Consider the following 12,199-nt stretch of genomic DNA (forward strand, 5'->3'; position numbering starts at 1 on the left):
GGTTACCAATGCCTGCTAAAACCGTGCAGGGGTAGAGACAAGGCAGGGCAATATTCCCTAGTGTCCCAACCTAGAAAGATTTATATATCAGCCATTCTCCTGCCTCCTGCAGCAGGGAACTAAAGTTCTCAGGCCAGATGTTGGAGTGAGGGAGTGCTTGTATCAGGAAAAGGGATTATGCATTTCTATAGAGGAGTGAAATACAGGGGACAAGGGCCAAACTCTGATTGTTTGAGTTTGAGTTCCAGCATCATCACTTTCTTTACCTGTGTGAGCCTGGGTGAGTCTGTCAATCTCTCTGTGCCTCAGTTTCTTCGTTTATAAAATGGTGATGATAACAGTACTTACAAAATAGGTTGCTGTAGGAATACACAGAGACAATATTTGTGAAGTGGTGAGAATGGGCTGGTGCATAATAACAGCCAAGTAAGTATTGGTTGTTATTATTCCACTCTTGGGAATTCTCCAGCCTTGGAGATTGGACAGCCTCCCTGACTCCCTCTCATAAGCCCCCTCCACCCTCAGCCTCCTTCATGGACCTAGATGCAGTTGTTAGCTCCAAGATTCACCAGACAGGATTAGCCCTCACCAGGATTGTAAAAATCTCTTCTCCCCTCCCCAGTGTGGTTTTTGCAAATGGGATTCGTTGGAGAGGGTGGAGGGGTTCTGCTGCGTTGAGACCAGACAGCTCATCTACTGACTAGGCTGCTTGCCTAGGCTGCCCCCGGGTCCATACTGGAAACAGGCTAGGGCATGCGAATCCTGCAAGGTTCCAACCCTCTAGTACATTTTTGTGGATCTGCAGGAAGACGGGAAAAGAGATGCTTCTCCATTGATATATGGATTTCAAGGTCCTAAACTATGTGGGCCCCCTCCCTTCTGTAATTCTTCCCAAAGAAATACCGTTATTTCTCCAAAATAAAAAGGACTGGTGTCTCCCGTCTCTGTCTCTCATACTCCGACTCAGCTCAAAGCCTCTTTCTTCCCTTTAGCCCAAGGCACTTCGTTCCCCCTGGAGTCCACTCGGCTTGCAGCGGGTTCCCAGGTGAACCGAAATCCAGAGCTATTCTCATCTGGTTGCCCTGGGAATTTCAGCGCTCTCGGTACAACCTGTTCCTCCATCCTCGCCACTCCTTCCCTCCCTCCGCTGGGCTGCACCCTTCTCGGGCCCTCCCTTCCCTTGCTAGGGGGACCAGCTGCGCCCTTCGGGGAGACACTGGCTGCCACAAGACCCGGGAGGGGAAGCGGGAGGAGGGGGAGGGGAAGCAGGAGGAGGGGAAGGGAGAGGGGAAGGCGGGGGAGGCGCCGAGGGTGGAGGCCAAGCGCAGCGCAGCCAGAGAGGGACGGCTGAAGGTTGCATCTGCTGGAAGGAGGCTTTTCGGCTGCTTGGTAACGGGCTGCCAGAAGAGAGAGAGGCAGAGAGCAGGGCAGCGGCTTCTTGACGTCAGGGCCAAGCGAGGGGATCGCGCCAGCAACCCCAGCTCGCCCCAGAGAGGGGCCGGCCGACCGCGGGAGCGGAGCCTGACGGGAGGTGCCCGCGGAGCGTGAGTAGGGGGCGCGGGAGCAGTTCAGCCCGGGCGCAGCATGCCCGCTGCTCCCGCGCCATGGAGATCGCCCTGGTGCCCCTGGAGAACGGCGGTGCCATGACCGTCAGAGGAGGCGATGAGGCCCGGGCAGGCTGCGGCCAGGCCACAGGGGGAGAGCTCCAGTGTCCCCCGACGGCTGGGCTCAGCGATGGGCCCAAGGAGCCGGCGCCAAAAGGGCGCGGCGCGCCGAGAGACGCGGACCCGGGAGTGCGGCCCTTGCCTCCGCTGCCCAAGGAGCTGCCACAGCCTCGACGGCCGCCTTCCGAGGACGAGGAGGAAGGAGGCGACCCCGGCCTGGGCACGGTGGAGGACCAGGCTCTGGGCACGGCGTCCCTGCACCACCAGCGCGTCCACATCAACATCTCCGGGCTGCGCTTCGAGACGCAGCTGGGCACCCTGGCGCAGTTCCCCAACACCCTCCTGGGCGACCCCGCCAAGCGCCTGCGCTACTTCGACCCCCTGAGGAACGAGTACTTCTTCGACCGCAACCGGCCCAGCTTCGACGGTATCCTCTACTACTACCAGTCGGGGGGCCGCCTGCGGAGGCCGGTCAACGTCTCCCTGGATGTGTTCGCGGACGAGATCCGCTTCTACCAGCTGGGGGACGAGGCCATGGAGCGCTTCCGCGAGGATGAGGGCTTCATTAAAGAAGAGGAGAAGCCCCTGCCCCGCAACGAGTTCCAGCGCCAGGTGTGGCTTATCTTCGAGTATCCTGAGAGCTCTGGGTCCGCGCGGGCCATCGCCATCGTCTCGGTCTTGGTCATCCTCATCTCCATCATCACCTTCTGCTTGGAGACCCTGCCCGAGTTCAGGGATGAACGCGAGCTGCTCCGCCACCCCCCAGCGCCCCACCAGCCTCCCGCACCAGCCCCTGGGACCAACGGCAGCGGGGTCATGGCCCCGCCCTCTGGCCCTACGGTGGCACCGCTCCTGCCCAGGACCCTGGCCGACCCCTTCTTCATCGTGGAGACCACGTGCGTCATCTGGTTCACCTTCGAGCTGCTCGTGCGCTTCTTCGCCTGCCCCAGCAAGGCAGGGTTCTCCCGGAACATCATGAACATCATCGATGTGGTGGCCATCTTCCCTTACTTCATCACCCTGGGCACCGAGCTGGCAGAGCAACAGCCAGGGGGCGGAGGAGGCAGCCAGAATGGGCAGCAGGCCATGTCCCTGGCCATCCTCAGAGTCATCCGCCTGGTCCGGGTGTTCCGCATCTTCAAGCTCTCCCGCCACTCCAAGGGGCTGCAGATCCTGGGCAAGACCTTGCAGGCCTCCATGAGGGAGCTGGGGCTGCTCATCTTCTTCCTCTTCATCGGGGTCATCCTCTTCTCCAGTGCCGTCTACTTCGCAGAGGCTGACAACCAGGGGACCCATTTCTCTAGCATCCCTGATGCCTTCTGGTGGGCAGTGGTCACCATGACCACTGTGGGCTATGGGGACATGAGGCCCATCACTGTGGGGGGCAAGATCGTGGGCTCGCTGTGTGCCATCGCGGGGGTCCTCACCATTGCCCTGCCTGTGCCCGTCATTGTCTCCAACTTCAACTACTTCTACCACCGGGAGACGGACCATGAGGAGCCGGCAGTCCTTAAGGAAGAGCAGGGCCCTCAGAGCCAGGGGCCGGGGCTGGACAGAGGAGTGCAGCGGAAGGTCCAGGAGTCCAGCGGGAGCAGGGGATCCTTCTGCAAGGCTGGGGGGACCCTGGAGAATGCAGACAGTGCCCGAAGGAGCAGCTGCCCCCTAGAGAAGTGTAACATCAAGGCCAAGAGCAACGTGGACTTGCGGAGGTCCCTTTATGCCCTCTGCCTGGACACCAGCCGGGAAACAGATTTGTGAAAGGAGATTCAGGCAGACTGGTGGCAGTGGGGTAGGGAATGGGAGGCTTGCTGAACGTGGATATTTACATTATACCACAGAGTATTTGAAGTCACACTGTAACCTCAGTCTACCCCTCTCCTTTCACTCCTTTCCTCCCTCCCTCAATCCCCCCATTTTCTCTCTTCTTTCCATGACACCCAAGGGTCACCTATTTTTAAAAAGTACCACATTCCATGACGCAGGAGCTGTTGAAATGGTAAGCGCTGTGAGATGGATGTATTTGTAGCCAGTCTCCTATACCCCGCAGAGGGATAACCCAAACAAAAATGACTCTAAATAGCCCAGATCCCAAGAGATTACGTAACTCCTCCATCCATGTGTTCCAAATTTGCTTTACATATGATTACATTTGTGTATAGGGGAAAATATTATTTTTATGCCTGGTAAGTGGCTTTTTGTACTGTAGTTTAGATAGAGATATTTTGGATATATTTTCAAGATACATGTTGTATTTATGGAAGAAAGAGTTGTCCTGATGTTTTTCTGTGATACTTATATTAGAGCCAGAGATCTTGGTATGGGCTGTTCTGGTTCCTGTGTCTCCAAGCCTCTGTCTTTTCTGGGATGTGGTATTGGTGCTTTGTGTCTAGGGCAGAGAATGTTCTTGAAGAAAGGCAAATCTGACTTTTTCTATGCGCCTTAAACAATTCTTGTAACTTTCTTCAAAAAGCATTTTAATGATATTGGAGGAATACTTCTGATAATTTATTCTCTTTATTTTTAATCCCAGGAAATAAAAGGTTACCTTGTTGAGGCAAGTGTTAGTTTTTCTGCAGCTGATATATTTTCTGACATTTAAAAAATAGTCTGTCACTCTCTGTTTCTGGTTTTGAAGTCAGAGCAAATGCATTGACTGGGGTGAGAGGAAATCTGAAAAGCTCATGATTTGCTTGGCGACGTCTTTGCAGTACGCCCCTTGGTGCCTCATAGACAATGGTGGGTGAGCTTTGTCCAGGCTGTTTATGGCACGGACGCCCCTGTGGGACGCTCTCTGAAGCAGTAGTATTAGCCCTTATGGTCAGCTTGGAGTATGGCGGGCACTAAAATGAAAAGGGGGATCAGACCCCTGACTGTCTTGCTGGGTCTCCCGGCACTGGCTTTCATTCCTTTGTTTGCAGGTTTTAAGCCCTCCTCAGGGTGGCTCTCAGCAGCTCTGAGAAACAAGCCTGATTCCCACAGACATGAAGCAGTCCTGGCAGCCCCAGTGTGCGAGTCACAGAGGGACCTGCGCCGGTGGTTCACTGCCCTCCTGGCATGGCAGAGCAGCACGCAATGTGTTTATGACAACAGCAACAGTGAGAGGCCAAATGGAAGGATTTGCTTGTTCACGTGAAAAGCTGTTTTCTACAGATTGTGGCCTTGCCCCAAGTAATCCCTAAACTCAGAACAAATCCCCTTGTTCCCTTGTCACTGGAAGGCTGTAGCAAAACATTGCAGTGGGCACAACACTAGCTAGCATTTCTCTCTGGGATTAGCTATCTGCTGATAGGAATCCGTGGGGCTCCGGATTCCTGCTGCTGCTTTTTCTGCTGAATAATCCAAAGCTGGGGCTGTTTTACATCCTCACCAGGGTGGGCTACTGGGCTGGAGTCACACCTCCCCCAGGACAGCAGTGGGCTTCATGGCTAGATCTCAGGGTGTGTCCAGGTCTCCCTGTGAGTGAGGGGAGATCTATAAATCAATGGTTGGGAATTGTGGGTTTAAATAAAATGGCCAGCACGGTAAGGAAAGCCAGGGTCTGTGAGTGTCCGAAGTCGTTTCTAGCCAGAAGCTTTTAACACCAAATCTGAGGAGGAAACAGAAGGATTGTGGAGACAGGGCTCTGTTGATTTTCATTGCATGCTAAGGCAAAGGAAGAAGAACAGAGACACTTTATTCATTTATAATTTACAATCTGCCTAAAAGCGGGGCATCTTGCCAGAGCTCCACTGTACACAGTGTCACCTCCAAACCCTCTCTGCCTTTAAAGCTAATGTTTGTAGTTTAGCCCACACCTAGTGACTGGGATGGGGAAATCACCCCCAGGGCTCCAGCTTTCCTCAGAAACAAGAGATGTCACCACCTTTGACCTGAAGGTTTATTCCTTTAGGCTCAAGCAACTACTGAGAGAGAAGCCCCCCAGGGCCTTCCATGTGTCCAGGTGTCTGACAAGATGTTGGTCCAATGAGAATGGACTGCATCTTTAAAATGTCCAGTACATGGGCATAATCTTATAGAAATCCTCAAGGACAGAGTGGAGGGAATGAGAGTGAGGTTCCCTGTATTATTTTTTTGCAGGAGGAAAGGATATTGTGAAGCAGGTTTCCTAAAGGGACCGGAGTGGTTCCAGAGGGAATCCTGAAGTCCAGCATCTCAGTCCCCTGTTGTAGCCTTCGATCCTGGGGACCAGTGACGTGCGAGATCTGTCACAAAGCATTGGTCGGGGGAGGTGGGGGGACCCACTAGGCAGTTCAGAGTATTTCCATGTCCTCATATTCTCAGCGCATCCATTGCTATGATTCTGGAAACAGGCTCCACTATTGCACTCCAGCCATCCTGCTTTGCCTTTTGATGTAATTAACAGGGAACAGCTCTGAGAGTCAGGACTTTTCCCCAGGCTACCTGAGGTAAGGAACCCTTTCCTGTCCCCTCCCACCCTTCTCTGCTTCTCTGCTGTTATTGATTTCCATAGCCTTTACCTTCCTGAGAAGATTAAATCAAGGAGCCTCTGCCAAGCCTTTTATCCAGATGTTGCTTCTTGGTTCCCATGGGAGGAAACCACCCCTGAGTTCATAATCTACCAGCTTTGGCAATCAAGGCCCAGAAAGCAGGTTGCAGTTGGATATAAAGACAGCAACACATCAGGCTCCCCCTTTTTTACTGCCTACTTTTTTTCTTCTCCTGCCTAAATGCTTGCTAAACTTTAGGTAATTACAGGTTCAGGGGAAAAAAAAAAAAAGATTCACATGCTTTAAAAGTCTCAGTTCCTTGTCTTGCCCTGCTGCGGACGTCCCCTAGGTGAGTGGATGAAACAGACAAGGAGCCCCGGTGGAGTTTTTCCATAGAGTTGGGATTTGTGTTATTTTCGTGTGAATGATGAAAGCGCTTCCAGGCTTGGGATGACACAGAGTGTTTTTCTTGGTGCAGGGACACTTATCTCCAAGTCCCCTCCAGAAGTGGCAGATTTGTGCACAGTGGAGATTGACCCTGGGTGAGGGACAAGCGTTCTTCTCTCTTTTGACCTCAGTGGCACAGATCTACTCAGCAGCTACTCTGGGCCCAGCAGTCTCCTGCGCATGGAAGGGCATGCTGGGAAAAATATTAGGATGTGGTTCCTGCCTTCACAGAGCTGAAGTCCCACAGGAGAAACAGTCAGTGTAAAGCAAAAGCAAGTCATGCAAGATGATGTGTGTCCAAGTACCTTGTAGGGGATTCCGAAATGGAGCGATGCGGGACAGAAGTGGGAGTGAGAGAATCAGTGAGGATGAGGGTAGAAGAGAAAAGCTGCTGCAGGCCTTACAGTGAGGCCGGGAAGAAAGGAGGGCATGCCGGATGAGGGCAGGGAGGGCAGTGGCCCAGAGGAGAATCACTGCCCCGTCCCCATCAGTGGTGGGAGCTCCAATGTTACCAGTAGCTGGGGGATGCGACAATTGTTCAGAGGGGGGGTTGGCAACATTTCTGAAATGAGCCAGAAAGTAAATATTCTAGGCTTTGTCGGCCAAGAGGCAAAATGGAGGCTATTGTGTAGCTACTTATATAACCGTATACAATGGAATCTTTAAAAAATGTGAACACTAGCCTCAGCTCCAGAGCCGTACATCCCTGTCACATCAGTTCATCAGTTTATCAGTCACACAGAGGCTGCCTCCTGGGTATCCAGTCATGCCTGTGAAGCCCTGATCTGTCTCCTCTGATTTGATTTTGCTCAGTTCAACTTGCCTGTATTGCAAATGCCAATCTTTGGTTTGGAGAGGAGGTCGCATGCTGGCATTTCCTAGCCCATGGTCGACCTCAGAAGAAAGATTTAGCTTGCTTCTACGGCCTCATAAAAATTAGATTTTTTTCTATACGTCTGTGGGACAGGCTGCTGTATTTTCAGGGAAAAGGAAGAAGATGCCAAACTGGAAATTCTGCCTAGGACACTGGCCAGTGGGTTTGCCCTGAGTTGTTGGTGGAAGTGGATCCCCACCACCAGAGCATGGGCCTCCTTCTGCTGCTGGCCTTAGTCTTTTTCTGGAGGGGGCATTTCAACTGCGCAACTTCCTTAGCTGGCTCTTCTCTGGCTATACATGTAGGCCCTAGGCCTGGTGGCCTCTGTGTGCACATGGTGTGTGTGTGGTATGTACAGGTAGAGCGGTATCTACTCATGTAACAGTGTGCATGGGTCTGGGGTCAGGGTGACCCAGCCTGGAGTGACTCAACTCCAGACCACAGGCCTCCAGACAGAGAAAGATGCTTGTTATCTTCTCTTTTACTTGTCATTTATTGTCCAGTGTCAAATTTTCCTCCAAGGGATGTTTCCGCTAGAAGGAACCTTACAAACAATCTGGTCTGTCCTGTTCATTTTACAGAAGAGCAAAGCAAGGCTCAGAGAGAAGAGGTAACTCATCCAAGGTGCCGCCTCCAATTAAGGCAAGTTTGGCATTGTTTTCCCTGACTCTGAGGCTTGATTTCTCTCAGTAATTCCACTCCATGTCTTCTGCATGAAAGCCTCTCAGTCGTCATTCAGCTGCCCTACCTACCCTGCTTCCTGAGGCGCATCCCTGCCGTGTCAGTTTATCCGTATCCAAGCTGCCTTTGAAGCCCTGATTTGCCTCCTCTGATTTGATTTTACTAATTTCAACTTGTGTTTATTTCAAATTTCCAGGCAGTGTAGGCAATGGAAATATGGCACAGTAATGAACAGGGCCCTCTAAAGAGACATCTCACTGTCTAAGGGGGAAAATGGAAACATGGCAAACCCAGCGTCCTTAGTACTATCATTCATTCATTTGTTCAATCATTTAACAGATATTTACTATGAGGCAGGCACCGTGCTAGACTCTGAGAATAACCAGCAAGAGGTCTTCCCTGATAGGATTTCCAGTCTAGTGGGGAGGATCAAAAATCAAGTAAGTATGAAGAGATGATTTTCAAATTGAGGAAATGAGCAACGTCAGTTACGTTTGGGGGACAGATGTGCTACTTAGAGAGGTGCAGGGCTACGGAAGAGGGGACGTTTGAGTGAAGCAGAAGAAGACATAAAAAGAGACAATGAGTCGGGGGCAGGGGTGCTGGGACTATAGGGACTTTTGTCGGGAGCCTAGGTTTTCCTGGAGAAGCAGAGGGTGGAGGCCTCAGACAGAGCTGGGAGCTGGGGAAAGCCAGGCACAACTGGAGTGCTTTGGGCAGGATTTTCAATCCCAGTGCCAGCCCTGGCCACTCACCACCGAGAAGCAGGAAGATAGCCCTGCCACTGCAGGCGGCACATCCAACCAGATGCAGCTGGACCGCATCACTGAGGGAGGCACGGCATAAGTTTCTGCCAAAAGGCAAGCAGCAGGTTTAAATCTGATTTTTTTTTTCCTTTGATTTAAGGGGGCAGGCAAAGGCCCTCAGATACCCTTGGCTTGTTTTACCAGCTGGCAGCACACCCCAGTGGATTCTGGGTCTGTGCCGAAAAGCAGATACAAACAATCTGGGGATCCTGGAGGAGGCAGGTCCCAAGGTGAGGGGAGGAGTACAGAGGGAGCAAGGAGTCGTAGAGACCTAGAGTTCCTCAAAACTATCCTAAGACCAGGAACAGGAACCAAAAAATCTAAGAGAGGATGTGGTGGGGCCAAGAAGAGAGCATCAGGAAAACCAAACATCTGTGTGCAAAAAATGTCATTTCTCAGAAATTCACAATGAAAGCTTCACTTACACCTGGATGGGGAACTTGATTGGGACGCTTACAAGCATGCTCGTTTATGTTTCAGACTGGAGTGTTCTGGAAGACAGTGGAGTTTCCCCTTTTATCCTGCACACGCTACTCCCTCCTTCCAGCAACTCTCTGGTAGGCATGCGATTTTTCCCTTCCTGTAGCCCTGCCTTTGGGAGAAGTGGTGAGATGTGGATTGCGCAGGAGCTGGACATCAGCGCTAACTGTCGAAGGGGCTTGCTCAGCGCCCCTTTCTCTCATTGTGCTCTCTGTAACCTCTTGTGCATGACATTGTGTGCACTGAAGATGTCACTTCTGCCTCCTACAGGAGTCTCAAGTCTCAGAACAAGCCCGTCAATCCTAGGTAGTGTGATGGGGATAGAAATGAGACAGATTCCACCCTCAGGAAACTCGCTGACTGATGTGGCATGCTACACTTGCCTGTATATGGAGCCACACATATAAAGATCAAGGACAAAAATCTAAAGAACCAGCTATAAATGCCCCAGAGAAATATAATTGCACTTAATGGTTTTGGGGATTGATCCAAGCCCGGCGCAGTTATTTGAGCCAGGATTCCTGAAAGAGGGGACCTTCAGAAGCAGTGTGAAAGAAGGGTCACATAGAAATCTGTGTCTTTATTACTGCAGGCCTTCCCCACCCTCCTTCCCCATGAACCCTCCTCTCAACTCCCCAGGCCTCTCATGTCGATGGTCACTCTGTCCCTTGAACTGGCTCTTGCCTAGGCTGCAAGCTGGCCTGCTCAGCAGATCCTGTCTCGTCACTCACTGTGGCCCTCTTGGCTCATGGCCTTTGACACAGATTGAGCTCATGTGCTGCAATATAGTAAGAGATCAATAGTGATCTGTTGAATCTCGAGTTTACATTTTTTAAAAAACAAGTTTTGCTCCCTCTTTTCTTATGTCTTTGGTTTTATAGTAATTGGTCTTCTGGAACCAGGCTACTTTTAGGAGCCTTCAGCTTTATTATTTGGTAATCGTGTGAATTGTGTTCCAATATAAGACCTACTCTTCGGAATTTCTGAATAATGGGACCCTATTGCAATTGTAACGTTTATTATAAATTTCCAAATCACTGCCATTATAAAACTGAAGATTTGTATAGCAGCTTTGCTCCAGAGTCCAAACAGCTGCCCCTTAGTCATGTTTTATAAACAACTGAGATTACTAAAACCTGAATTGTAGCTCTCAGTAATCCATGCCAATTATAGGGAATGTATACAAGACACCAATGCACATTTGTTTGCTTTCTTCCCCAGCAGATTAAACTTTTCATTACTGCAATCACTTGCATTTTTAAAAATGGGTATCACTTAGGCCAGTAGAGGAAGGTGGTCCCAATTACACTTAGGTGACCAAGGCATCCAGTTACAATGATGTATTCTCAGCGATACCCGACTTGGACAACTGAGTTTTGCTTGTGCGTTTGGTCCTCTACTATAGTCTCTCTGTAGTTTCATGTTATTCCTACTTATGTTCTTCTTTGGTTGTGGTGAAGCTACCTATCAACTCTACATCATCAGGACACCAGTTTTGAATTGAAATCTAGGACGGCTGATGGCAAACATGACCTCCACGTGGACTTTCTGCTTCCCTTTCACTGCAGCCTCCAGTCTACCCCACACCTGACTTCAAATTCATCTCTCCAGGACACCATTCCTGTCATCACGTCATGCCAGGCTTCCTGAATAGAATCATTTCAGTCCCTTTAGTTTCACTTTTTTTTTTTTTTTTTTTAGATGGAGTCTTGCTCTGTTGCCCAGGCTGGAGTGCAGTGGCGTGATCTCGGCTCACTGCAACCTCCGCCTCCCAGGTTCAAGCAATTCTTCTATCTCAGCCTCCTGAGTAGCTGGAACTACAGGTGCCCACTACCATGCCTGGCTAATTGTCTTGTATTTTTAGTACAGACAGAGTTTCATCATATTGGTCAGGCTGGTCTTGAACTCCTGACCTCAGGTGATCCGCCCATCTCAGTCCTCCTTAATGTGATGCCAAATATATCTTCTCCTCAAAGAAACTATCCTTAGTCCCTCTCGTCCAGTGCCATTTCTCCTTTTCTGGCGCTTCTATCACAAATGTATTCTGCCTCAACTGTGGTTGGTTGTTTTTCTACTTCTACTTCTTCACCCTTCCTTGACAGCAGATCAGAGCTCATCATCTTCCTATTTATATCCCAATGCCCAGAGTTGGGCTGTGGCAGTAGCAAGTACCCAGTAAGACTTTCTGGACTGAATTGCCTCCTCTTCTGACTGAAAATACAATCACTTCTGTGCCTCCTACGTCAAATGCGGTTGTTAAACAGTTGATACAGACACTCCTTGGCCTCCAGGAAGTTGCAGGAGCAAGGTCTTTATTTGGTGGTTCCCTTTGCTCTGCCTTGACTCACCATGTGTGCAGTCCAGGTGGATGATAACATTTAATGTGAGCTGGACTCCTAGAATTAAAAAAAAAGATAACTCTATGGACAGGGATTCAGCGGAGTGTTTCAGAGACCAGGCAGAACTATAAGGTGAGAATGAAAGAGAGGATAGGCTGGGGAATAGAGCTAGAATATTGGACATGTTCATACTCTGGGTAAAAAACAAAAAATGTTGGTGAGAGATAGAGTGACCATGTGTCTCATCTGCCAAGGACAACCAGGTATACCTGTTGTTAAAAAATGACTTTTTTTTTTTTTTTTTTTAGACAGAGTCTTGTCTTGCTCTGTCACCCAGGCTGGAGTGCAGTGGCACGATCTTGGCTTACTGCAATCTCTGCCTCCTGGGTTCACAGCATTCTCCTGCTTCAGCCTCTCGAGTGACTGGGACTACAGGCCCCCGCCACCATGCCTGGCTAAT

The 12,199-nt window shown here is 50.5% G+C and overlaps 1 protein-coding gene across 1 annotated transcript; it reads left to right on the forward strand.

Annotated features, from left to right (window-relative positions):
- The first annotated feature begins 1,313 nt into the window (after positions 1 to 1,313).
- Positions 1,314 to 4,217, forward strand: KCNA5 (potassium voltage-gated channel subfamily A member 5). Its single transcript, XM_007967308.3, has one exon. The coding sequence runs from the start codon at positions 1,605 to 1,607 to the stop codon at positions 3,420 to 3,422; it is 1,818 nt and encodes a 605-aa protein (XP_007965499.3). The 5' UTR covers positions 1,314 to 1,604; the 3' UTR covers positions 3,423 to 4,217.
- The last annotated feature ends 7,982 nt before the right edge of the window (positions 4,218 to 12,199 follow it).

The sequence above is a fragment of the Chlorocebus sabaeus genome, chromosome 11, assembly GCF_047675955.1.
Source record: "Chlorocebus sabaeus isolate Y175 chromosome 11, mChlSab1.0.hap1, whole genome shotgun sequence".
Taxonomy (NCBI): domain Eukaryota; kingdom Metazoa; phylum Chordata; class Mammalia; order Primates; family Cercopithecidae; genus Chlorocebus; species Chlorocebus sabaeus.

Excerpts from the sequence above, each read along its gene's own strand:
- KCNA5 (XM_007967308.3), top strand. The coding sequence starts at position 1,605 with ATGGAGATCGCCCTGGTGCCCCTGGAGAACGGCGGTGCCATGACCGTC.